The following is a 26445-nucleotide window of genomic DNA, read 5'->3' on the forward strand; positions in this document are numbered from 1 at the left end:
CCCAGCCTAAAAGTTAAGATGAGAAATTTAGTCTTCTGTAGTGTTTTAGAACATAAAGAAATGTCATCAGGTTGTACTAAGAAAGTCTGGCCTTGATTTAGCCAGTTGAGTAGTTTTATGGCTCTTGATAAGGGAAACAAAACACACTTGCAGGTTTTTAAATAAAACGGTCAGCCCAAAATATATAACTTACTCATATAGTGCTATCACAAATTGTACTAGCTTCAGCATGATTTGCTTGAAATACTCCTGACTGGAAGTTGTGTACTCTTTTCATTCTGGTGTTGTCTCAGCAGCTGCTAGTTTCCGAAGCAATGCATCTTTCTCTGCTTTCTCAGAAGGCTTGGCTGCATCTTGTCTCTTAGCTCAAGGTATTGAAAGAGCTTTACTCATCAATCAGTAGTCATTACAATCACACAAAGCTTGACAGTACAATATACAGCACAGGTTCCCTAAGCTATACACCGTACCACATGCTACACGAACACTCCGCTCCATCACTCAATATCAAAGAAACAGTCGAAAAACAGCAACACATTACAGTCTGTGATTGGGGAGGGGCATGGGATCAATGGGGGAGGGCGGATCACAGGGTCAAACTGCTGGGCAAACGTATGGGGTAGTAGGGGAAGAAGAGGGGCGTTAATCCTCTTCTTCGACGTCTGGACAGTCCAAGATGGAATAGTCTGGTCTCTGAGCTCAAGGCCTCTGACTACCCCTCCAGCCCAGCTTACCGCTTATTCCTAGCTTACACAGCCCTACATATACAGTGGGGATCAAAAGTTTGGGCACCCCAGGTAAAAATTTGTATTAATGTGCATAAAGAAGCCAAGGAAAGATGGAAACATCTCCAAAAGGCATCAAATTACAGATTAGACATTCTTATAATATGTAAACAAAAGTTAGATTTTATTGGGAAGGGAAGACCAGGTGATGTCAATCTCAAAGGTTTTAAATTCCCAGACTAATCTGACCCTGCCCCAACAATCTGCGCCATGGGTTCTTCTAAGCAGTTGTCTAGAAATCTGAAACTGAAAATAGTTGACGCTCACAAAGCTGGAGAAGGCTATAAGAAGATAGCAAAATGTTTTCAGATGTCAATATCCTTTGTTTGGAATGTAATTAAGAAATGGCAGTCATCAGGAACAGTGGAAGTTAAAGCAAGATCTGGAAGACCAAGAAAAATATCAGACGAACAGCTCGCAGGATTGTGAGAAAAACAATTCAAACCCCACGCTTGACTGCTCAATCCCTCCAGAAAGATCTGGCAGACACTGGAGTTGTGGTACACTATTCCACTATAAAGAGATACTTGTGCAAATATGGTCTTCATGGAAGAGTCATCAGAAGAAAACCCCTTCTACGTCCTCACCACAAAAATCAGCATTTGAACTTTGCAAATCAACATATAGACAAGCCTGATGCATTTTTGAAAGAAGTTCTGTGGACTGATGAGGTTAAAATGGTACTTTTTGGCCGGAATGAGCAAAGGTACGTTTGGAGAAGAAGGGGAACAGAATTTAATGAAAAGAACCTTTGTCCAACTGTTAAGCATGGGGGTGGATCAATCATCCTTTGGGGTTGTATTGCAGCCAGTGGCACAGGGAACATCTCACGAGTAGAAGGAAAAATGGATTCAATAAAATTTCAGCAAATTTTGGATGCTAACTTGATGCCATCTGTGAAAAAGCTGAAGTGAGAGAGAGGATGGCTTCTACAAATGTATAATGATCCTAAACACATCTCAAAATCTACTAGGGATTACATTAAGAGGCGTCAACTGAAGGTTTTGCCATGGCCTTCACAATCTCCTGACCTCAACATAATTGAAAATCTATGGATAGACCTTAAAAGAGAAGTGCGTGACAGACAGCCCAGAAATCTCAAAGAACTGGGAGACACTTGTAAGGAAGAATGGGCAAAGATACCTCAAACAAGAATTGAAAGACTCTTTACTGGCTACAAAAAGCGTTTACAAGCTGTGATACTTGCCAAAGGGGGCAGTACAAGATATTATCTCTTCAGGGTGCCCAAACTTTTGAAGATGCCATTTTTTTGTTTTCTGTTATTTTGAAAGTGTAAATGATGGAAATAAAATCTAACTTTTGTTGACATATTATAAGAATGTCTAATCTGTGATTTTATGCCTTTTGGAGATTTTTCCATCTTTCCTTGGCTTCTTTATGTACATTAATACAATTTTTTACCTGGGGTGCCCAAACTTTTGATCCCCAATGTATAGCTTTGTTGGGAAGAATGAGGTGTGTTTACAGCATGCTGCCTTGTGCTGAATAATGCCACAGGTAGCAGAGAAGACAGGAGAAATTCGGAAGGTGCTGTTGATTCACTGACTTCAGTTTTGCAACATCTTTGGGTGGGGAACTGGTAGATAACAGTGCTGTAATAAAAAGCTGAGGGAAAGCAATGCACAAACTTGTGACTTTGGAACTGGGACAGACAGGGAAGCAATGTTTTATGCTTCTGAATTTAAGGTTGGTTCCCTCAAATCTTCATCAGGCAAATCTTCATCAGGCAATATGGACATCCTGTTATATCTTGTACATCAATCTTTTATAAGATACAATTTTTTCCTTCCCCTCACCAAAAGCCATATTTCTTGAATAAATGAGCTGCTGGCAGGATTGAGGGTTTTGACAAATGCTTAAACTACTTTTTGATATTTCCAGTAAAATACTGATTGAGCAGAAAATGTATTCTTTACCTGTATTACGAAGTGGTGATGAGATACAGTGATGGATGCTTTCCAGCAGACCAGATACCTTCTCGTTCATCAAATGATCCTTTTTAATTACATCCCTTTTGAAAATCTCCTAAGTGAAATTAATTAACCAATCTGAGGAACCATATGGGTCAGATTTTCCTTCTGGAACAGTCACCTATGTTTTGGAATTGAGAAGGAGGTAGGGTAGAAGTCTCAGTGACATAGTTGAATCTTCTGTGTTCTAAGCTGGCAGACTCAATGGGATTATCAGCATGTATAGTGTGAATACTTAATACAAACTGTCCACTTTGCTATAGCACATATACGTCAGTTATAATGCTATAGATGAATCTCTGCCAGCCTACTTGTTTCTCCCCTTATTTTGCTGTCCCTGGCATGTTTTCTATTCTCCCTGTATTTCTTGCTTCCTCTTTCTATTATTCTCTTTACATCCTGTTTCCAGCTTTACTCCTTTTTTCCCCTCTCCCCATCATCACTTCTCTCTTCCTCTCTCCCTCCCTTTCTCCTTGTTGTGCCAAGTTGTGTAGCTGCTCGATGAAACTCCAGCTTCTCAGTCTTAAATCAACTCCCACAGACAATAAATCCTACAGGCTGAATTGTATGATAGGAGTTAGAAATGACTGGTTGCATTTAAGATGTAATATTGCAAATTGGCTGCATTAGCAGATGTTCAGCTGCTTCTACTGAAAGGGTTTAGATCAGAATCTCTCTGTGTATAATAACAGTACATTCTAAAAGCAGAGTACATACAGGCATTACACAGCTAGGAGCTTCCACTTTATTCTCTATTAAAGCTGGAAACCACAAGGTTTTGCTTATCAGAGCAAGGTCCTTAACTCTTCTTCTAGTGGTGAGTATCAGTCTGCAATTTTTCCTCATTGTACAGCTCTCACATGAAATTGTCAAAAAAATATTACAAATTGTCTGTAATGATGCGCTGCATGTTTCTGAAAATAATCTTATAAACTCGCCAAGCACAACCTGCTGGACACCCCAAACACACAATCAAAAGTTTATTGCACCGGTTTACAAGCTGTACTGCTCCTTGGTGACATTCAAGTAATATCAATACATTAGGATACTTGACTGCAATAACAAGAGAGATAAGAATAGTATATTGGCTTCTTATTAGATCATATCCAGTGTTACCCATTAAATGACACGATTACCTACCAGTACCACATCTGCATTGTTTCTAGGGTAAAATTATGCACGAATGGCATGAATCCCACTTTTCCTATAATGATGGCCTCAACAATAACCTTAGAACCTGATTTAAATAAGGATGAAATATGTCATATGAATTACACCTTTAACACCTTTCAGTATCACTTGCACTAGCCTGTTGTACAGGCTTGTAGTGCGGGTGACAATCATAGCTCAGTGCCTCCCTCCCCCTGAAATTCTGGTTCTTTGGTACATGCAAATGATCTGTTTGGTGCACAGGAGGCATTCCCAAGCTCCCCGTGCACAGTGACGACCTATCATCAGTGTCAACCCCCTTACAAAGTCTGTACAACAGGTTAGTGCTGGTGATACTGATTACTGATTTCCTTTAAAAGGCAAGGTTTTGACTAGAATGTTTTTGTAATAGATTCATTCATAATATATACTGCTCAAAAAAATAAAGGGAACACTAAGATACACATCCTAGATCTGAATGAATTAACTAATTGTATGAAATACTTTTGTCTTAGTTGAATGTGCTGACAAAAAAATCACACAAAAATTATCAATGGAAATCAAAATTATCAACCCATGGAGGTCTGGATATGGAGCCACACTCAAAATCAAAGAGGAAAGCCACACTACAGGATGATCCAACTTTTATGTAATGTCCTTAAAACAAGTCAAAATGAGGCTCAGTAGTGTGTGTGGCCTCCACGTTCCCTTATGACCTCCCTACAACGCCTGGGCATGCTCCAGATGAGGTGGTGGATGGTCTCCTGAGGGATGTCCTCCAAGACCTGGACTAGATGGAGCAAGACATGATGTCCCATATGTGCTCAGTCCATAGCATCAACACCTTCCTTTTGCAAGAACTGTTGACACACTCCAGCCACATGAGGTCTAGCATTGTCTTGCATTAGGAGGAGCCCAGGGCCAACCGCACCAGCATATGGTCTCACAAGGGGTCTGCGGATCTCATCTTGGTACCTAATGGCAGTCAGGCTACCTCTGGCAAGCACATGGAGGGCGGTGAGGCCCCCAAAGATGCCACCCACCACCATTAGTGACCCACCGCCAAATCGGTCATGCTGGAGGATGTTAAAGGCAGCAAAACGTTCTTCACAGCGTCTCCAGACTGTCATGTCTGTCACATGTGCTCAGTGTGAACCTGCTTTCATCTGTGAAGAGCACAGGGCACCAGTGGCAAATTTGCCAATCTTGGCGTTCTATGGCAAATGCCAAACGTCCTGCACGGTGTTGCGCTGTAAGCACAACCCCCACCTCTGGACGTCTGGCCCTCATGGAGTATGTTTCTGACAGTTTGAGTTTACACGTGCACATTTGTGGCCTGCTGGAGGTCATTTTGCATGGCTCTGGCAGTCCTCCTGCTTCTCCTTGCACAAAGGTGGAGGTAGCGGTCCTGCTGCTGGGTTGTTGGCCTCCTCCACGTCTCCTGATGTACTGGTCTGTCTCCTGGTAGCACCTCCATGCTCTGGACACTACGCTGACAAACACAGCAAACCTTCTTGCCACAGCTCATATTGATGTGCTATCCTGGATGAGCTGCACTATCTGAGCCACTTGTGTGGGTTGTAGACTCCGTCTCATGCTACCACTAGAGGGAAAGCACCACCAGAATTCAAAAGTGACCAAAACATCAGCCAGGAAGCATAGGAACTGAGAAGTGGTCTGTGATCACCACCTGCAGAACCACTCCTTTATTGTGGGTGTCTTTCTAATTGCCTATAATTTCTTATAATTTTTTGAGTAGTGTACACAACGTCCAACGGTCATGACTTTGGATCCTTACAAGCTAACACTAGTGTGCTAAAGGGATTTAGGATTGTAATGCAAAATTACTTTTTCCTCCTTTATAGCAGGTTTAATGATGCTAAAAAAAACAAATTTATTTCGACAGTCACTAAAAGTCGGGTAGGCATGGCCAGAGTTTTGCAATGCCCCAGGGCCTCCATGCCTATCTCCTCTACATAAGCGCTGGGACCGCTGTGTGATTGACAAACAGGCCATCAGCGCATGCACACTCCATCATTACAAGATGCCTGCAGTGAGTTCAGTGAGCAAGCGCTAGCTCCCAATGACACACTGCTCAGAGCACATGTGTGATGCTAGAGGCAGAGAGTGAGACAGTTCTCTGCCTTTAGCATTACAAAGGCGCTCTGAGCAGAAAGACATCTGGAGTGGACAGCCAAATGCCTGAAAGTGACTACCTGCTCCGCTCCTCAGCGTGACGTCAGGGACATCAATGGTCAGAAGTCCCAGCAGCCACTGCAGCTCACTAATTCAAAGTGACCATGGCACTGGCTGCCAGTTTAACAAGGGCTGTGTCCACTTAAGAGCAGTGACCAGCGGCCGCTGTTGCTGCTAGACAGTCCTGCAACACAGCTGGGGACTTCACTTCTCCCCTCAATTTTACTTTTTTGCCTTTACAAACCGAAACACCATTTCTGTGTTGCCTATTGCAGTTAATGATATATGTCTTACAAATCAAAAGACATATAGAACCACAGTCCAGCTTTCCTAGCTTGTTGCATAAAATTTGACACTGCAAACAACTAGCTTTGTAACTTAACATTGTACAGTATCTGTTTACTGTAACCCAACATGTCTTGTAGGAAAATGCTGCAGGCTCACAGTTTGCTCTAGAATGTATTAGTCTCTGAATAACGCCATGTTTTATGTAAGGCACACTCTTTGTGGATAATAATTGATAAATCCTATAGTATGTTGATTGAAGTCTTAAACCTTTACTGCAAAATGTGTTTTAATCAACAGTACTTATGCATATTTGGTTTTCTTTCTCTGACGATAGTCCTGAAGAAAAGGCTTGGCAGCTGGGCTGCTCCTCTAGTGGAGAGATGGTGTATATAGTCACTTATGCCTCTCTGGAGTAATTAGCATCTCTGTCCGTTCCCATCCATCACTCTGCCTTCTCTCCACCTGCTGGGGACTATGTCATTTCCAAGTTATTTTTGCCGAGGTTATAGAGGACAGTTTTGACAAGGAGAGGCTGTACCCAAGAACTTCCTTGTAATTGGGCATTTTTTTCCTTTTGAGCTCAGCTTTTAACATTTCCCTGAATTTGTACTATTAAAACAAAACATTTTTTTTTCTTCAGTGGTAACGTACAATATTCTGTCAATTGTAGAATGTTTGTACAAAGACTGTTGTGAGCTAACCAATACTAGTTTTCTAAAAATGTTTTGTGGCTTTCTGTTTTGGGAAAGGGCTTACTGCAAGTTAAAGGGGTTATCCAGGAATAGAAAAACTAAGCTAATTTTTTCCAAGAACAGCACCACACCTTTCCTCAGGTTGTGCAGAGTATTGCATTCTGCCTCCATTAATTTCAATGGAACGGAGTTGCAATACCACACACAACCTGAGAACAGATATGGTGCTGTGTTAATATAAAAAAAAAATCAGCTCTGTTTTTCTTTTCCTGGATAACTCCTTTAATGAACCGCAACCGATAAACTGTGATGTGGTATCAAACAAAATGGCATAGAGGATCACATGACAATGCATGTGTACATGTGATGTAATTTTTCATGACTCCAAACAATTCAACCGTGATTACTTTCTTTGTTGTGATGACTGAAATTCCTTAGTGTGAACATAGCTTGTAAAGTTTCTGCTCAATAGCTACAACCCTTCATAACCAGTTTTTATATAAAAAAAAATATTTTTTAAATGTCTGTTCTGTGGACAATGTTCTATTTAAAATGTGGCAAGTTGATCTTGATTATACTTGGTGAAATTAATTTTTGCATGGTTGTTTATCTAATGTGCTTATATTTATACAGCAAATTTTGAATTAAGATATTATGTAAACGCACTGGGGGAGATTTATCAAAACCTGTCCAGATGAAAAGTTGCTGAATTGCCCATAACAACCAATAAGATTTTTTAAAAACTTTTTAGAGGCCTTTTCAAAAATAAAAGCGATCTGAAACCTATGGGCAACTTTTGCTCAGGACCGGTTTTGATAAATCTCCCCCACTTATCACAAACGTGTTCCAATATAGAAATATATTTTTTATTACATTTTTTATTTATTTTTTGTTTACAGATCTGGTCAAAATTTGAAGAGCAGCCTGTAGAAGAAACAGTTGCTGTGGTGGAGGAAAAGGAAAGAAATGTAAATTACAAACCTGTCCTGGTTACAGAAATCACAGATGACCTGCACTTTTACGTTCAGGATGTTGAGACAGGTAAGCAGCCCCTTTAGTGATATGGCTTTCTTTCTTTGTTACACAAGCATAACATTGCATTCTATCTCCCTGCACTGGTATGAGGTCGTTCATTGTAAACTTTGTTCTTTGCCTTCACATTCTTACTGTGCCACTTTATAGGCTAATAAATTCAAGGCACTGCTGCTCTTGGCTAGGCACAGAATTCATTAAACTCATTAAATGAACTTTGGGTGCAGTATTAGTGCAATTCATAACTGTGACACATGGGTAGAAAGAATTCCTGGAAAGGTCATTTCTGTCATTGGCACAAACATTTTAATATTAAGAAAAAGGACATATGTACATTAAACTAATCTGTTTTATTTCTGTAAGGACAAAGTACTTATGTTTTGCAGTTTTTAATCTAAGCTCATATGCCTTAAAGGTATGTTGAGGCAACGGCCGTTTCTTAAACAATTTTTCACACTGCTCCCTGTCTTCAACAACTTTATGCAACTGCCTAATATTAGGCTTTTCCACAATTATCCAAAATAACTTATTGTATATCTTTAGTTTACAGTTCACATTGTGGGTTCACAGTTTATTTGCATAAATGTATGGTAAAAATAGTGCAGGTCTACATTAAAGGGATACTCCACTGGCCAGCCTTCCGGCTGAGTTCGGAACATTTAGTTCCGAATGCTGTTTGAGTGCTGTGGGGGTCAGCCACGCCCCCTCATGATGTCATAGCACTCCCCAATACAAGTATATGGGAGGGGGCTTAAAGACAGTCATGCCCCCTTCCATAGACTTGTATTGAGGGGGTGTGACCTGACAGCACAAGGGGGCGTGGCAGACCCCTGCAGCGCTGCACATTTTTTGGAAGATTAGTTCCGAATGTAGCCAGAAGGCTGGCCAGTGGAGTACCACTTTTATTACAGTTTGTTAGTGCCATCTTTCAATCTTTGTATGCAATGTGTACAACAGAATAAGAAAATATTAGCCAGTGTTTTAGATAAATGGTTCCAATGGTTGCTGTACATTAATCATTGCTTTGCACATCCTTAAAGGGGTACTCCACTGGAAAACTTGAACAGACAGAAAGGAAATTCAAAAAGAAAAGAACTTCCTGTGAAGCATATAGCAGCTGATAAGTACTGGAAGGATCAAGATTTTTAAATAGAAGTAATTTACAAATCTGTTAAACTTTCTGCCACCAGCTGATTTAAAAAAAAAATATATTTCCAGTGGAGTACCCCTTTAAAGGATGGTGCATCATTGCCAGAATGTAGTTCCCGCACAATGCCATATGGCTTAGATCAGATGATGATGCTGTCCATTTAATCACTGAAGCGCTGGTCAGTAATAATCATAGTGCTGCCAAAAGATAGAATGGGCTCCCTTTTTACCTTCCCTGTAAGTCCAGGATGGCAGACTAAGAAGGGGTAGACTAAGAAATCCTGACACTTCATCTCATAGTAAAGACCCCAAGGCAAACGGCAATCTCTTCTTGAGGTGGTAATGCTGATATTCATGTGAATGGAATGAATGTCTCCTCACTTGCGCGCCACAATCTTTCTTTGCTTGATTGATAGTCAAGACTCCGGTTTCCCAATATCATTCTTGCACTGTGTATACCAGTTGTATTCAGGTGCAGTATGTGGAAACAGGGCTTGGCTTCCAAGCAGTTGGAGTAAGGAGGTGTTCCAGCCCTCAACACCTTAGGTGCTTCGGAACACCTCTTTGACACTTGGCGCGAGAAAATAAAAACATTTTTCCAAGTTATGGAAGCAAAGGCACACATATTGCATTTGTAAGTTTTTAGACCCTTTCAGTTGCATAGATGTAGGTATTCACACCCTTTGCTATGACACTGTGTTATGCTGCTTTTCTATGAAATTATCTCTGGGGGCCTCCCATTCCTCTTGTTCATCTTGGAGAAAAGTTTGTACCTTGATTTGAGTAACCTTTTTGAAATCTCGCACCAGGAGTTTCTGAAGGGTTCACTTACGGTACTTTTGAAAGTTTTGCTGCCACCGAGTTAGCGTTCTGTAGAGTCATGTAGCCTTTGTTGCGCTCTGCAGGTGGGTCCCCTGTCGGCAGTCTGCCCCCCTTCTTGCATATGTATTTTGTGCTACTCCACGTCCTAGTGAAGTGGAGTTATCCGCCCCCCTGAGCTTGCGCTCTGTCTTCAGAGCGCATGGGCTGAATTTTTTACCCAGCTCTCACGTTCTGATGACGTGAGAGCTGTGCGTCTGTAGAGCCGCTCTGCGCAGCTTAACTGCGCATTCACCGGTCCCTCACGACACCCGGAAGTCGTGAGTAGCGAGGCTTCATAAGCAGGTATTAGTTTGGTCCAGATTCTCTTGGCAAAATAAAGTTCGCACAAAAGCCTTATAATATAAATGTAGATCTTGGCACATGTGTTTATTATTCTGCTGTGCCGGTTAGCTCAGCGGAACTGATCAGGACATTCGTGGTTAAATCTTGGGTCCTGATCAGCTGAGTGGACATCGGGAGGACCCTTACTTGCCTCCTCTCTGTCTGATCTGTGCTCTGTTGTCCCAGCCAGGCTCTGCCTGCTAAAGCAGCAGAGCACCGATAACACTGATCAATGGTGAGCCACTGAACAAAAGCTCGGCATTGAACAGTGTATGCAATCGCAATATTTTATGTTAGAGCCCCCTTAAAAAAAAAAAAGTGAATTAACCCTTCCCTATTAAGTTTGCCATTTTTAAAATTAAATAATGTAAAAAAATAAAAATAACCGCCGTGTGTGTAAATGTCAGAACTATTAAAATATAAGGTTAGTTTAACCGCACGGTTGATGGTGTACATGTTAATAAAAATACCAAAGTCCAAAATTGCATATTTTTGGTCACTTCATATACCATGAGAAAATTTATAAAAGGTGATCAAACAGTCCAGTGAAAACAAAAATAGTACAGATTAAAAAATACAGATCCTGGCGCAAAAAATGAGCCCTCATATAGTCTCGTATGTTGAAAAATTTGTTTTAGGGGTCAGAAGAGGACATTTTTTAAGCATACAAATTTTGACGCATGTAGTTATAATTTTTTTTAAATAGTAAAATGTAATAAAACCTACATAAATTGGGTATCTTTGTAACCGTATAGACCGACCTAAAGAATGAAGATAAGGTGTAATTTTTACAGAAGATTTTATGAAATGATAGTCATTTACAGTAGGTTTTATGAAATGATTGATGTCATTACAAAGTACAATTAGTGATGGAAAAAAACAAGTCCTTATATGGGTCTGTAGGTGCAAAATTGAAAACGTAATGATTTTTAGAAAGGGGAGGAGGAAAAAAACAAAAATTGGCCTGGTCCTTAAAGGGTACCCGTCAGAGCCAACCAAAATTTTTTTAATATATCCCTCAGTACCTAATCCTGACCATGTACATCTAATTTTTGTGTCTAGCACCTTTATTTTTTTATTACACTTTTAATTTAGCTCACTAGTCTGAATTCCTCTCGAAGGGAGGGAGCGTGGCCTCACTGTGCAGGTCTCCGCCCCCTCCCTCAGTATGCTGTTTGCTCACATCTCCCCTAGCATTAGCAAAACTACAACTCCCAGCTTGTCTCACTGACAGTAGCGGGACACAAGCTGACAGTGGGAGGATTTTTCCTCCAGCCGTGAGCCCTGCACTCACAGCTGTCAATCAAGGAAGTGTGTCCATGACATAGGTGATGATGCATGAACACAGCAGGACTAGTATGTGTCCAAGCAGGCAGGGAGGGGGCAGTTGTTTGATTGACTTTTTCAGTATTAAATACTGAAAATGTTGTAATCAAAGCAATTGCAAAACCTATTGGTTTTGCATGCTTTACAACATATCAAAAGTTTTTGTATCTGACAGTGCCTATTTAAGGCCAAAATAGGCTTGGTTTTTAAGGGGTTAAGGACTTTGACAATATTCTTTGGTCCGATTAAAATCTAGGCAAAAAAGTTCATTTTTTTTAAGCATAATTTCTAAGGAAAACCTAGGCAATGTTCATTACCCCTGCCCCATACCGTCTCTACAGTGAAGTATGGTGTTGAGGTGTTTTTAGCAGCTGAATCGGGGAGTCTGCTTCCTTCAGCTTTTACTCAACCCTGAACATTGATCCAGATTGCTGTAGACCTTTCAGCAGGCACAGTCTGCAGGGGTGTGGAAATTTAAAAAAAAAAACTACTTGTCCAAGGGACTAAAGCTGAACACAATCTACTTGTCCCTCAAGAAAATCCACTTGTCCTGGTAGATAAAATAATTTCCACCAAAATAGTACGATCCCCCCCACTAGACCACCAGGGATGGATATAAGATTCCTTTAGACACTGCTGACAACTTAGACAGCAGTGATCTAATGGATTAATAGCGGCCACGGTGATCGCAGTATGTCAGGCTATTAGCGGCCGGAGAGCTGTAGCTCCTCTTACACCCGAGACAAGCCCAGAAAAGTCTAGATGTGACTTTTTGATCACCATAAAAAATTCTAATATGAAGTGACCAAAAATGAACAATTCTGGACTATTTTTTTACATTTACACCGTTCACCGTACGGTTTAATTAACATAATATTTTAATAGTCTGGACATTTCCACATGCAGAGATACCACTTATGTTTATTTTTGTACATTATTTTTATTTAAAGAAAATTGGAAACTTTTATTAGGAAAGGGGCTTATTCACATATATACGCACTTTTTAAAATATTTTAATCACTATTTTTCAGTCTCAATAGGGACTTGTGTTACTGGGGGGTGTTCTGCTTCTCCAGTTTATGTGCTGCATTTTGTGCCAGAAAATGCTGGAAGTTGCATTTAGTTAGTAGATTACTACAACACCCAGCATGCCCTGGTACAGTCAATGGTTGTGTGGGTGTTGCAGCATGTTGCACTGTATAGTAGGACAGTTAAGGTTATTGTGTAACATGCTGGGAGTTGTAGTTTTGGTTTGTGTCAGCTGCAGAGCCATAGTCTATGTCAGGGAATACTGGGAATTGCAGTTAGTAACTACAACACCCAGCATGCCCTGATGCAGCCTATGGCTCTGTAGCTGAACCGAACCAGAACTACAACTCCCAGCATGTTACACTTTATGGTTCTACAGATTAGGTTATTGTCTAACATGCTGGGAGTTGTAGTTTTGGTTCGGGCGTGTTTGCGTGCATCCGTGGGGCTCTTGGACGGCGGGCGAGTATGAAGGGGAGGATTCTGGGGGTGCAATTTACTGCGGGTGACCAGAAGCCACTAAAAATAAAATTAGATGGCACAACTGGCGGCGGCGGCAGTGCCCCCCCCCCCACATCATACATTACATACATACACACATCACACATACACTCACACCATACATACACCCGCCGCTGCCCCCCCACATCATAAAAATATTTACATCACACTTAGACAGACATCACACACACATCATACATATGCACATATCATACATACACCCACCGCTGCCCCCCCACATCATACATCACATGCATACACACAAACTTAGACAGACATCATACACACATTATACATTACATACACACATCACACATAGACATCATACACACATTATACATTACATACACATCATACACACATTATACATTACATACACATCATACACACATTATACATTACATACACATCACACAGACATCATACACACATAATACATTACATACACATCACACAGACATCATACACACATTATACATTACATACACATCACACAGACATCATACACACATTATACATTACATACACATCACACACAGACAGACATCATACACACATCATACATTACATAGACATCACACACACATACATTACATACACATCACACATAGACATCATACACACATTATACATTACATACACATCACACATAGACATCATACACACATACATTACATACACATCACACATAGACATCATACACACATTATACATTACATACACATCACACATAGACATCATACACACATTATACATTACATACACACATCACACATAGACATCATACACACATTATACATTACATACACATCACACAGACAGACATCATACACGCATTATACATTACATACACACATCACACATAGACATCATACACACATTATCCATTACATACACATCACACATAGACATCATACACACATTATACATTACATACACACATCACACATAGACATCATACACACATTATCCATTACATACACATCACACATAGACATCATACACACATTATACATTACATACACACATCACACATAGACATCATACACACATTATACATTACATACACATCATACACACATTATACATTGCATACACATCACACATAGACTTCATACACACATTATACATTACATACACATCATACACACATTATACATTACATACACATCACACAGACATCATACACACATTATACATTACATACACATCACACACACACAGACATCATACACACATTATACATTACATACACACATCACACATCGACATCATACACACATTATACATTACATACACATCAAACACAGACATCATACACACATTATACATTACACACACATCACACATAGACAGACATCATACATTACATACACATCACACACACTCACACCATACATATACATCATACATATGCACACATCATACATACACCCACCGCTGCCCTCCCACATCATACATCACATGCATACACACAAACTTAGACAGACATCATACACACATTATACATTACATAGACATCACACACAGACATCATACACACATTATACATTACACACACATCACACATAGACAGACATCATACACACATCATACATTACATAGACATCACACACACACATTATACATTACATACACATCACACATAGACATCATACACACATTATACATTACATACACATCACACATAGACATCATACACACATTATACATTACATACACACATCACACATAGACATCATACACACATTATACATTACATACACACATCACACATAGACATCATACACACATTATCCATTACATACACACATCACACACAGACATCATACACACATTATCCATTACATACACACATCACACATAGACATCATACACATCATACATTACATACACACATCACACATAGACATCATACACACATTATACATTACATACACATCATACACACATTATACATTACATACACATCACACATAGACAGACATCATACACACATTATCCATTACATACACATCACACAGACAGACATCATACACATCATACATTACATACACACATCACACATAGACATTATACACACATTATACATTACATACACATCACACATAGACATCATACATTACATACACTCACACTATACATATACAACCACCCTTCCTGTCGCCTGTCCTGCATTCTCTGCCTCCTCACCTGAGCCGCCATGAGTGGACATTAGAGCTGTAGTCCCCGACAGTGTAAGGTTATATGGGTTTGAAAATCTCCCCTCACACCGGACGTCCTCTCCCCTCCCCCCCGCTCTGTGTTTTCCCCGTGCAAACATGCAGCCTCCCCGTGGTGGATTAGGTCCTGTGGAGACAGGGGAGGGGGAGGGATAGAGCTGTGTGCGGGGGAGCTGTGTACCGAGCTGTCTACGTCCTTTCTCTCCCCCTGCTGTGTCTTCTTGTGTAGAGCTGCATCCTCCGGGAGGGGAGATAAGGGGGCTCTGCGGTCAGCTGGAGGCCCCCGCCGCCCCCTCCATACACTCTGAGCGCCGGTGTGAGGTGTAGACTTGCATCCGCTCCTGCGCCTCACACCGGCATTAAAGAAAAATAAGGGGAACGTCTGTCTGTCCCTGCTAGCCCGATACAGGGCTAAATCTATAAACAATTCACCTGCCCGGCGCCCAAAACTACTTGTCCCGGGCGTCGGGCGATAGGATTTCCACATCCCTGAGTCTGTCAGTGCATGCTGGGAGTTGTAGTTTTGCAACAGCTGGAAGTTTTCCCCCCCTCCCCCATTTGAATGTACAGGGTACTACACTAACACTACATATACACCCCTTACACTGCTCCTCCCAATAAAAATGTAAAATCGTACGGCAGTGTTTCCAAAACGGAGCCTCCAGCTGTTGCAAAGCAACAACTCCCAGCATTTCCGGACAGCCACTGACTGTCCAGGCATGCTGTGAGTTTAGCAACAGCTGGAGGCCCCCTGTTTGGGAATCACTGGCGTAGAATACCCCTATGCAAACCCTAATATAGTCCTCAAATGCGCATGGCGCTCTCTCACCTTGGAGCTCTGTCGTATTTCAAGGAAACAGTATGGGGCCACATATGGGGTATCTCCGTACTCGGGAGCAATTGCGTTACAAATTTTGGGGGGCTTTTTCTCCTTTTACCCCTTATGAAATGAAAAATTGGGGTATACACCAGCCTGTTAGTGTAAAAAAATAACATGCTGGTGTTGCCCCATACTTTTTATTTTCACAAGAAAGACCCACAAAATTTGTAACGCAATTTCTCCTGAGTACGGAAATACCCCATATGTGGGCGTAAAATGCTCTGCGGGCGCACAACAAGGCTCAGAAGTGAGAGCGCACCATGTACATTTGAGGCCTAAATTGGTGATTTGCACAGGGGTGGCTGATTTTACAGCAGTTCTGACACAAACGCAAAAAAATACCCAAGTGTGACCCCGTTTTGGAAACTACTTCCTTCACGGAATGTAGCAAGGGGTATAGTGAGACTTAACACCCCACAGGTATTTGATTAATTTTCGTTAAAGTTGGATGGGAAAATGAAAAAAAAAAAAGTTAACTAAAATGCTGGTGTTACCCTAAATTTTTCATTTTCACAAGGGAAAATAGGAGAAAAAAAAAGCCCCCCCCCCAAAAAAAATTTTTTAACCCCATTTCTTCTGAGTAAGAACATACCCTATGTGTGGACGTAAAGTGCTCTGCTGGCAAACTACAATGCTCAGAAGAGAAGGAGCTCCATTGGGCTTTTAGAGAGAAAATTTGTCCGGAATTGAAGGCCACGTATGTTTACAAAGCCCCCACAGTGCCAGAACAATGGACCCCCCAACATGTGACCCCATTTTGGAAACTATACCCCTCACGTAATGTAATAAGGGGTACAGTGAGCATTTACACCCCACAGGTGTCTGAGAGATTTTTTGGAACAGTGGTCCGTGACAATAAAAAATAAAATTGTATTGTAGTGCGCCAGCAGAGCACTTGACGTCCACACATGGAGTATTTCCATATTTAGAAGAGATGGGGTTACAAATTTTGTGGGGAATTTTCTCCTATTACCCCTTGTAAAAATATAAAATTTTGGGGGGAAAATGCATTTGTGAAAAAGTTTTTTTCATTTACACATCTGACTTTAACGTAAAGTCGTCAAACACCTGGGGGATGTTAAGGCTCACTGTACCCCTTGTTACGTTCCTTGAGGGGTGTATGCCATGTGGGGGGTGTTTTGCTGTTCTGGCACCATAGAGGCTTCCTAAATGTGACATGCCCCCCAAAAACCATTTCAGCCAAATTTGCTTTCCAAAAGCCAAATGTGACTCCTTCTATTATGAGCATTGTAGTTCGCCCGCAGAGCATTTTACGTCCTAACATGGGTATTTCCATACTCAGACGGGGTTACAACTTTTGATGGGCATGTTCTCCTATTACCCCTTGTGAAAATGTAAAATTTGGGGTGAAAACCGCATTTTAGTGAAAAAAAAATAATAATAATTTACACAACCAACTATAAGGAAAAGTCGTCAAACACCTGTGAGGTGTTAAGGCTCATTGGACTCCTTGTTACGTTCCTTGAGGGCTGTAGTTTACAAAATTGTTTTGCCATGTGGTTGTTTTTTTTTGTTATTTTTTTTTTTTTTTTTTGCTGTTCTGGCACCATAGGGGCTTCCTAAATGTGACATGCTGCCCAAAAACCATTTCAGAAAAACTCACTCTCCAAAATCCCATTATCGATCCTTCCCTTCTGGGCCCTCTACTGCGCCCACAGAGCACTTGACATACACATATGAGATATTTCCTTACTCGAGAGAAATTGGGTTACAAATTTTAGCAATATTTCTCTCCTTTTACCCCTTGTAAAAATAAAAAAACTGGGTCTACAATAACATGCGAGTGTAAAAAAGGAATATTTAGAATTTATAGTCACTTCGCTGCTATTCCTGTGAAACACCTAAAGGGTTAACACTTACTGAATGTCATTTTGAATACTTTTAGGGCTGCAGTTTTTATAATGGGGTCATTTATGGGGTATTTCTAATATGAAGGCCCTTCAAATCCACTTCAAAACTGAACTGGTCCCTGAAAAATTTAGATTTTGAAAATTTTGTGAAAAATTTGAAAATTGCTGCTGAACATTGAAGCCCTCTGATGTCTAACAAAAATAAAACATGTCAACATTATTATGAAAATATAAAGTAGACATATTGTATATGTGAATGAGTATATAATTTATTTGGGATGTCCATTTACTTTATAAGCAGAAAGTTTCAAAGTAAAAAAAATACAATTTTTTTTTTTAAAAGTTACCACTAACATGAAGTAGAATATGTCACGAAAAAACTGTCTCTGAATCAGAATGAAAAGTAAAAGTATCCCAGAGTTATTAATGCTTAAAGTGACAGTGGTCAGATTTTCAAAAAAGGGCTGCATCCTTAAGGTGAAAATGAGCTGCGTCCTTAAGGGGTTAAAGTCTATGGGATTTTTTGATTATCCATTATGACCCGTTATAGTCCATCATGACTAACGGACGTTAGTTGTGACTGAAGAATTAACGGATCATGCACTAATTTTTCTTCTGTCACAAGAAACGGATAAATTAACTGCCTTTTATTTTTAACATTGAAGTCTATGGCAAACAGATGAGCCTTTGTCATCCGTTTGCACCTGGTTTATAATATCCGTTATTACTTTTGAGCATGCTCAGAAGAGGTGACATCAGCAGACTCCTGCAGTGCTGAGGGACTAGTATTACTCCCATCATGGAACAGACTTGTTTCCATGATGGGAGTAGTAATTCCCCTGCTGCGGGAGTCTGCAGACCGCTGGGGAGGTTACATTAGTATTTGTACTACTACCCCCATCATGGAAGTCTGTTCCATGATGGGGGTTGTAGTACAGGGGCTGAAGGATTGGTCACACTGGGTTTCACTTCTGAGACCCGATGCGATCCGTTATTAAGCAGGGGAGTGGGTTGCAACCTCCGCAACCCTGCAATGTATAGTGTGTTTTAACTTTCATTTTTGAATCCCCCGTGGGAAACCCTGAATGGCCGCTGCTGAGGAGCCATTCAGGGCTCTCCGCGGGTTTTTAAAAATGAGCATTGTGAGTGGCAGTGGGGGCCATATATATATATTAAAAGTGCTGTGGGAGGCAAGATATATAGCGCTGCAGGGGGGGGCAGACATATAGCTTATATAGCTAGCCCCCCAGCGCATTTATTATATGCCCCCCGCCAGCGCATTTAAATATATATATCCCCCGCCAGCGCATTAATACAGATATGTGACCCCCGCCAGTGCATTTTTATATATACCCCGCCAGCTCATTTTTATATAAACCCCCCCCCCCCCCCGCAGAGTATTAATACTTTTCATTCATAGCGCTGCAGGGATAAATGTATATAGATGCGCGCAGACATTTAGCGTTATCTGCCCCCCAGCGCATCTATATACATATGCTGCGCAACGCTATGAATGAAAAGTATTTCTATCAGCAGCATAGGGCCACTGGCTGCTGGCCCGATGCGTTCGTGATAGAAATACTTTTCATTCAAAATAGCGCAGCGGTTGCATATAATGACAATGGCACTGTGGGGGGTATATATATCTATAAATGCACAGGCTGGGGTCATATATAAAAATGCGCTGGCGGTGGTCATGTATCTTTATAAATACGCTGGCGGGGGGGGGTATATATATATCTAAATGCACTGGTGGGGGGGGGGGCATATCTTTATTAATGTGCTGCAGGGGGGGCTAGATGTATAGGCTATATGTCTGCCCCCCTGCAGCACTATATATCTTGCCCCCCACAGCGCTTTTAATATACATATGGCCCCCGCTGCCGCTCACAATGTTAATTTTAAAAACCCATTGAGAGCCCTGAATTTAAAAATGAAAGTTAAAACATATTACCGTATATACTCGAGTATAAGCCGACCCGAATATAAGCCAAGGCCCCTAATTTCACCCCAAAAACCCAGGAAAAGTTATTGACTCAACTATGAGCCTACAGTGGGAAATACATCATCCCCCCATGTCATCATCCAGACCCCTGTCATCATCACCCCCCTTTTCATCATCACCGCCTGTCAATCCCTTCAGCGATGGGCTGTCCGGGCATGCTGCGTTTTCAGCACAAAAAATACATTGCAGGGTTGCGGACCATGCCGCCCACTCCCCTGCTTAATAACTTCTGATCGCATCGGGTCTCAGGAGTGAGACCTGGTGCGATCAATCCCTCAGCCCCTGTACTACAACCCCCATCATAGAACAGACTGTTGCCTGATGGGAGTATTAGTACAAACACTAATGTAGCCTCCCCAGCTGTATGCAAGCTCCCACAGGCAGGGAATTACTACTCCCATCATGGAAAGAAGTCTCTTCCATGATGGGAGTAGTAGTAGTTTGTAGGCAGAGGTGTTAAAAGGCCATACATGAGGGATGTTATAACGGTTCTTAACGGATGAATATTTATTCACGTTAGCATCGGTTATTTCATCCGTTATTATACATCCGTTTTTACACAGAAAACAGGCGTTTAGTAACGGATGAATGCATAGTTGCATAGTTTGAAAAGAGCATTATATTCCCACGGTGCCCATGCAGAGCCTTTCTGTCCGGTGCAGCAACGCCTGCATCAGTGTAGGCATGATGACGTCCTATCATCGTGCCGCCCATGCCATGATGCAGCCGTCCGGCACTGTGGTCTCTCGGCAGGTAATGGAGTGAGCAGCAGAGGTTAGAGCTTATAGCTCTCAGCTCTGCGGCTGCTGCATTCAAGGTCCTGATACTGTCAGGACATTGGGTGGGTGGCTGGCGGGCCGCTGCTGGCCCACAACTGTGAGGCTGCTTTCCAGTAGGCGAGTCTGGCCCTGCCACTGAATACCCCATTAAGGTTAAGAGTATCTACAGAAAAGAATGGCAGAAGTCCTTCAAATCCAGATTTGCAGATGTGCAAACCTTATGGCATGGCCTTAATTACTGCCAAAGGTGCTTTAACCAAGTACTGAGTAAAGGGTTTGAATACTGTCAGTGCAATCACTGCTCAGCTTTCTGGTAAAATGAAAACTCTGGTTGATGTGGTCAAATCACCTCCGTGTTTGTTTGATAAATTTGGGCCAGTATGTTTTACCATACTAGTGAGTTCAGCATTACATCGCGGAAGCTGCATCTAGTTTTGTGTTTAAAAGACAAACGAAAAACGCTGCAAAGTGCTTTCACATAGGGGTTTCCTGCGATCTAAGAAGTTATTTACTTGCTTCGCTCCCTCAAACTCCACTTTCAGCTCTGAGCTGACACAGCCTTATAACATTCCCCCTGATTGAAGGAGGTGTGCCATGTCGCCAGGGCATGTACTTATCTGGCACGAAGCTGAGAACAAAGTCAGCATACAATGTCTTAGATCCTGGCACAATCACTTTAATAGCTAATATGAAGTGCAGGTCACACCAGGTGTTTATGTACCTTAGCACAATAACATTATTCAGAATTTGCATTAGTAGCCACATGTCATTTGTCGACTGCCGCTGCTTGTGGAAGAGGTTGTACTCTCCATACAAAAACAAATAAAATATGTACAAGTTCATACTATATATACAAAACAAATCCAAGTGCTTCACAACAATAAAAAAGTGTCATAATTGCATTAAAGCTGCAACAAAAACCATATTGTATCTGCCTTAAAGGAGTAGTCCGGCGTGCACTTTTTTCATGTTATCCCATCCGGGCTGCAAAATAAAAGAAAACACACTTTCTCTTACCTGCCAACGAGCCCCTGGAGCTCCGGTACACTCCGCTGCAGGTGTCCGTTCCCCGGGCTGTATTCTTCTTACTTCCTGTTAGCCCGGCACGTCACACGGAGCTTCAGCCTATCACTGGCCAAGGCGGGACATCGCTGTTGCCGGTGATAGGCTGAAGCTCCGTGTGACGTGCCGGGCTAACAGGAAGTAAGAAGAATACAGCCCAGGGACCGAACACCTGTAGCTGAGTGTACCGGAGCTCCGGGGGCTCGTTGGCAGGTAAGAGAAAGTGTGTTTTCTTTTATTTTGCAGCCCGGACGGGATAAAATGAAAAAAGTGCACGCCGGACTACTCCTTTAAGGATATTTACTGCCTCAAAACCACAAAAAGAAAAGTACTGCTTCTGTACCGCATGACCTTAGAGAGCTGTACATACACGAAGAAGCAGCCTTAAAGGGATATTCTGCCCCTAGACATGTTATCCCCTATCTGCGAACGTTAGTGCGGCAACATTACGGACACGGAAGCCTGCGGCTTCCATGATGTCATGCCACGCCCCCTCCATTGATGTCTGTGGGAGGGGGTGTGACAGCTAGTACATAGCCGTCACATCTCCTCCTATAAACATGAATAGAAGGGAGTGTGACTGCTGTGGACGCCTGTCATCCAGCCTGGAGCAGAGCTTGCTCCGTGCACCAGATGACTAGGATGTGATCTTCTATCTTATGCCCTAGGGGCGGAGTACCCTTTAAAACCTACATCATCCAAATAGTTATTAACAGGACCATTATTCTTGTTTTCAGGTCCATTGGGCCTCGTTCACATGGCCGCCGAACTCTATTCGGAGTTCCGTCGGCAACTTTTCTTTTTTTTTTGTCTAAAAAAAAAAGATTGCACCCTTAACTGGTCGGATATGAACGGCAATGTGAACCTAGCCTTAGATTTTCTAGTACTGAATATTCTTTATTGATGTAATACTGTCGGTTTTCTCTGCGGAGGGGAAAATGACCTCGCCCTCCTTAAACCACCTTCTCATCCACGTGCTTTTATTTTCTTTAATTAGTCTCATTTAATTAAAGTGACATTATTAGCTGAACAGAAAAAGGTCCACATAGCCTTAGGCTATAATAAACTCACAGAGTCTTTCCTCTTTTCTGATAAGTCTTCAGTTTTAGGGCCGATGAGCTGTATCTGTATAGTAGTAGTTGTAGTGTTTGGTGGCACAGCTAAAGAGAGGGGGTTAGGAAATGTGCCATGTAATACACTCTCTTCCCTTGTTGGCATCTCAAAGCCTGTAACTGCGGTTACTCTATAGTGACACCTAATCGTGTGAAGCTTCTATAAGCTGCAGAGCAGTGTGGCATGTCGCATACTCTATACATTCTATATTCTGTGTTATAACAGATGTTAAGGGGACAGGCAATTTTGGCCTAAATGGGGTTATGCGGGGACCTAAAAAAAAAAAAGTCCACATTATGTGGAATGTACTTACATATTCCCCCCCTGGCTTATTTCTCGTACCATTCACTGCTCCCTGATTCACCATTCTCCTCTGCCAACTGCTCCATGTTCTCTCTGCTCCTTCCTCTTGCACACCCCATTAAAACTATTTTTCCCTGCAGTCCTTACTGCTAAGACTAGTAAAGGGGTGTGGCTTGACAAGCTATGATTAGAGAGGGGGTGGTTGGACAATGTTAGAGGGTGTGGCTTGTATACATGACAAAGGGGCGTGGCTACATTGTGAGAACGCTTAAAGGCAGAACAAAGTGTCACATGATCTCTCAGTTTGGGGTGGGGGGAAGAGAGAGACACACAGTGGGCAGAGGATGACAGGTTTTTCTTCACTTCCTGCATGTCACAGCGTATTCCAAAAAGGGGAAAATGACCCAGTACAGGTAATAAGTGTATATTACTGTACAGTTGGTCTGGCCATGAGAGGACAAAATACGATTCATTTTTGCTATCCGGAGTACCCCTTTCAGGACACAGCCAATTTCATGTTTTCGTTTTTTCCTTCTTGCCTTTTTAAGAGCCAATACAATTTTATTTATTTTTTTTTTTTTTTGCGTGACCAATTGTACTTTGTAATGCCACCTTTTATTTTACCATAAAATGTATGGTGCAACCCAAAAATATTATTTGTGAGGGAAATTTAAAAAGAAAATCCCAATTTTGCATATTTTTGAGGGTTTCATATTTATGCAGTGCACTTTATGGTAAAACTGAGCTGAACTGTGGATCAATACGATTACGATACCCATGATTACATGCTTTTCTATAAGGGTACGTTCACACTGCAGAATTCCGGAATTCTGTGAGTAGAATTCCGCCCAGTGAACAGTACCATCAATGTGAATGGGCCTTCCCCGAGACCTGTTTGCACTGCGAAATTTCAGCGGCAAACAATTTCCTCTGCTGAAATTGTAGGACCGCGATTACTGCATAGCTGTCAAAGGGGACAGCGAAGTGCCCCGCGGTCCTACCGCCAAAGTATTTTCGACAGCGGCCACCTGATAGAATCTCAGTTTGCGGAATTCCGCGAGCAGAGATTCCGCCGTATGAACATACCCTTCTATTGGTTTAACCCTGGACACAGCCTTTTTTTTTTTTTTTTTCGCATTTGAATTTTTTCTCCTCGATTTTCCATCCACAGACCCGTATGAGGGCTTGTTTTTTGCGTGATCAACTGTCCTTTATAATGACATCACTCAATTTACTTTAAAATGTATGGTGCAACAAAAAAAATTGTGTGGGGAAATTGAAAAGAAAGTCGCATTTTTGCTAATTTCGGAAGGTTTTGTTTTCACTCTGTACACTTTACGGTAAAAATGACATGTTTTCATTATTCTGTGGATCAGTCCAATTAAAGTGGTGATACCCATGTTACATACTGTTCTGTTATCTTTTAAAAAAAAAAAAAAAAAGCCGTACAAGCCGTTGCCCATTTTTTGCCCATTTTTTCCTACCGAATCCTTGTAGGGGAAGAAAAGCAACATAAGAGGAAGCTCTTGACCTCATATCCCATCCTTATATCCTGACCAACATTTCCAGACCTCATATCCTATCCTCAGATCTCATCCTCATATCCTGTTCTCAAGTGGGGCTAAGTTGTGATGGAGATTGTAGGATGAAAATAGAAGGGGGCGTCGCTTTGTGGGTATGAGCGTGACTTGCAAGCTGGATCATTTCACAATGAGTGGAAAATGTGTGACTTAGAGGGAGGGTGTGGCTTTGTGAAACTGGGCATGGTGTGCTGGAAGGGTGTGGCTTGCAAGCCAGACTAACACACTCACCAGGAGATACCTTACGCCACAATCTTCGTATCAGATGAAATTCCCATAAACTCGCAAGACAAAAACCCCATCCTTTACATAAGGGGGAAGGTTTGGGTTAATTAAACTATTATATGAAGAATTGGTGATTGGTTCATGTGTCTCACTTACCTGTATATCTGTAGTGCAGTTTCAGTAGGTAGTATGACCGGAAGAAGCACTTTGTGACGTGCAAAACTGAGCTTGTTGCATCTTGTTAACTCTTTTGAGATGAATCATTTGACTAAAAGAGATACTGTTCCTGGTATAACTAGTATGAGATGAATTGGATTGCATTGTAATGTTGTACTGAAAAGTAGTGTTCATCAAAATAAATTTAACTGCTTCTTCGACAACCTTGGGAGATTTATCTGTACAGGCTAAAAACTCCCTTAGATCCTGTATACCCGCATCCCAGGGGATGCAGGTATATAGCCTTTCTATATCAATAGATGCCCACCTGTAATCGGACTGCCATTACAGACCCTCCATGGCCACAATGAGGTCTCCGGTCTTGAGCTAATAGGTAGGTATCTGCTGCAAGACAGGGGGACAAGCCAGTCTACATAACTGGATAAAAATTCAGTGGGGCTTCCAATGCCTGCCACTATAGGGCAGCCTGGGGGAGGAGGGGCATGCAATTTTTGTGTTTTGGGTAAGATATACAAATTGTCATTTTTTGGAGTAAGGGGGAGAAGTTCTTCAGCTGTCTGTGTTGATAGAATTCCCTTCTCTGTAAATACCCTAAGAAATGAATGTAATTTATTCATTATTCTAGGTTTAAGGTCATTAGTGAACTTTTCGTATACCTTTGGATCACTAAGCTGTGTGTTAGCTTCTGCCTGATAATGCTCTTTGTACAACACAACTATAGCTCTCCCTTTGTCTTATTTAGAAATGATAATATCTTCATTACTAGGGAGCCAATCTAGAGCTTTTTCCTCTTTGTAAGTTATGTTTTGGTTGGGGGTATATGAGAGTTTTCACATCCCTGCAGACTACCCGGTGGAAAAGATCTATAGCCCCCCCCCCTGGAGTAG

The 26445-nt window shown here is 41.6% G+C and overlaps 1 protein-coding gene across 1 annotated transcript in view; it reads left to right on the plus strand.

Moving 5' to 3' along the window:
- SND1 (staphylococcal nuclease and tudor domain containing 1) overlaps positions 1-26445 on the plus strand; it is an 815381-nt gene that overhangs the window by 697865 nt on the left and 91071 nt on the right. Inside the window, exon 18 of the mRNA XM_056573088.1 lies at positions 8001-8142. Coding sequence (XP_056429063.1) covers positions 8001-8142 — 142 coding nt within the window. The remainder of the gene's footprint in view (positions 1-8000; positions 8143-26445) is intronic.

The sequence above is a fragment of the Hyla sarda genome, chromosome 4 (genome assembly GCF_029499605.1).
Source record: "Hyla sarda isolate aHylSar1 chromosome 4, aHylSar1.hap1, whole genome shotgun sequence".
NCBI classification, from domain to species: domain Eukaryota; kingdom Metazoa; phylum Chordata; class Amphibia; order Anura; family Hylidae; genus Hyla; species Hyla sarda.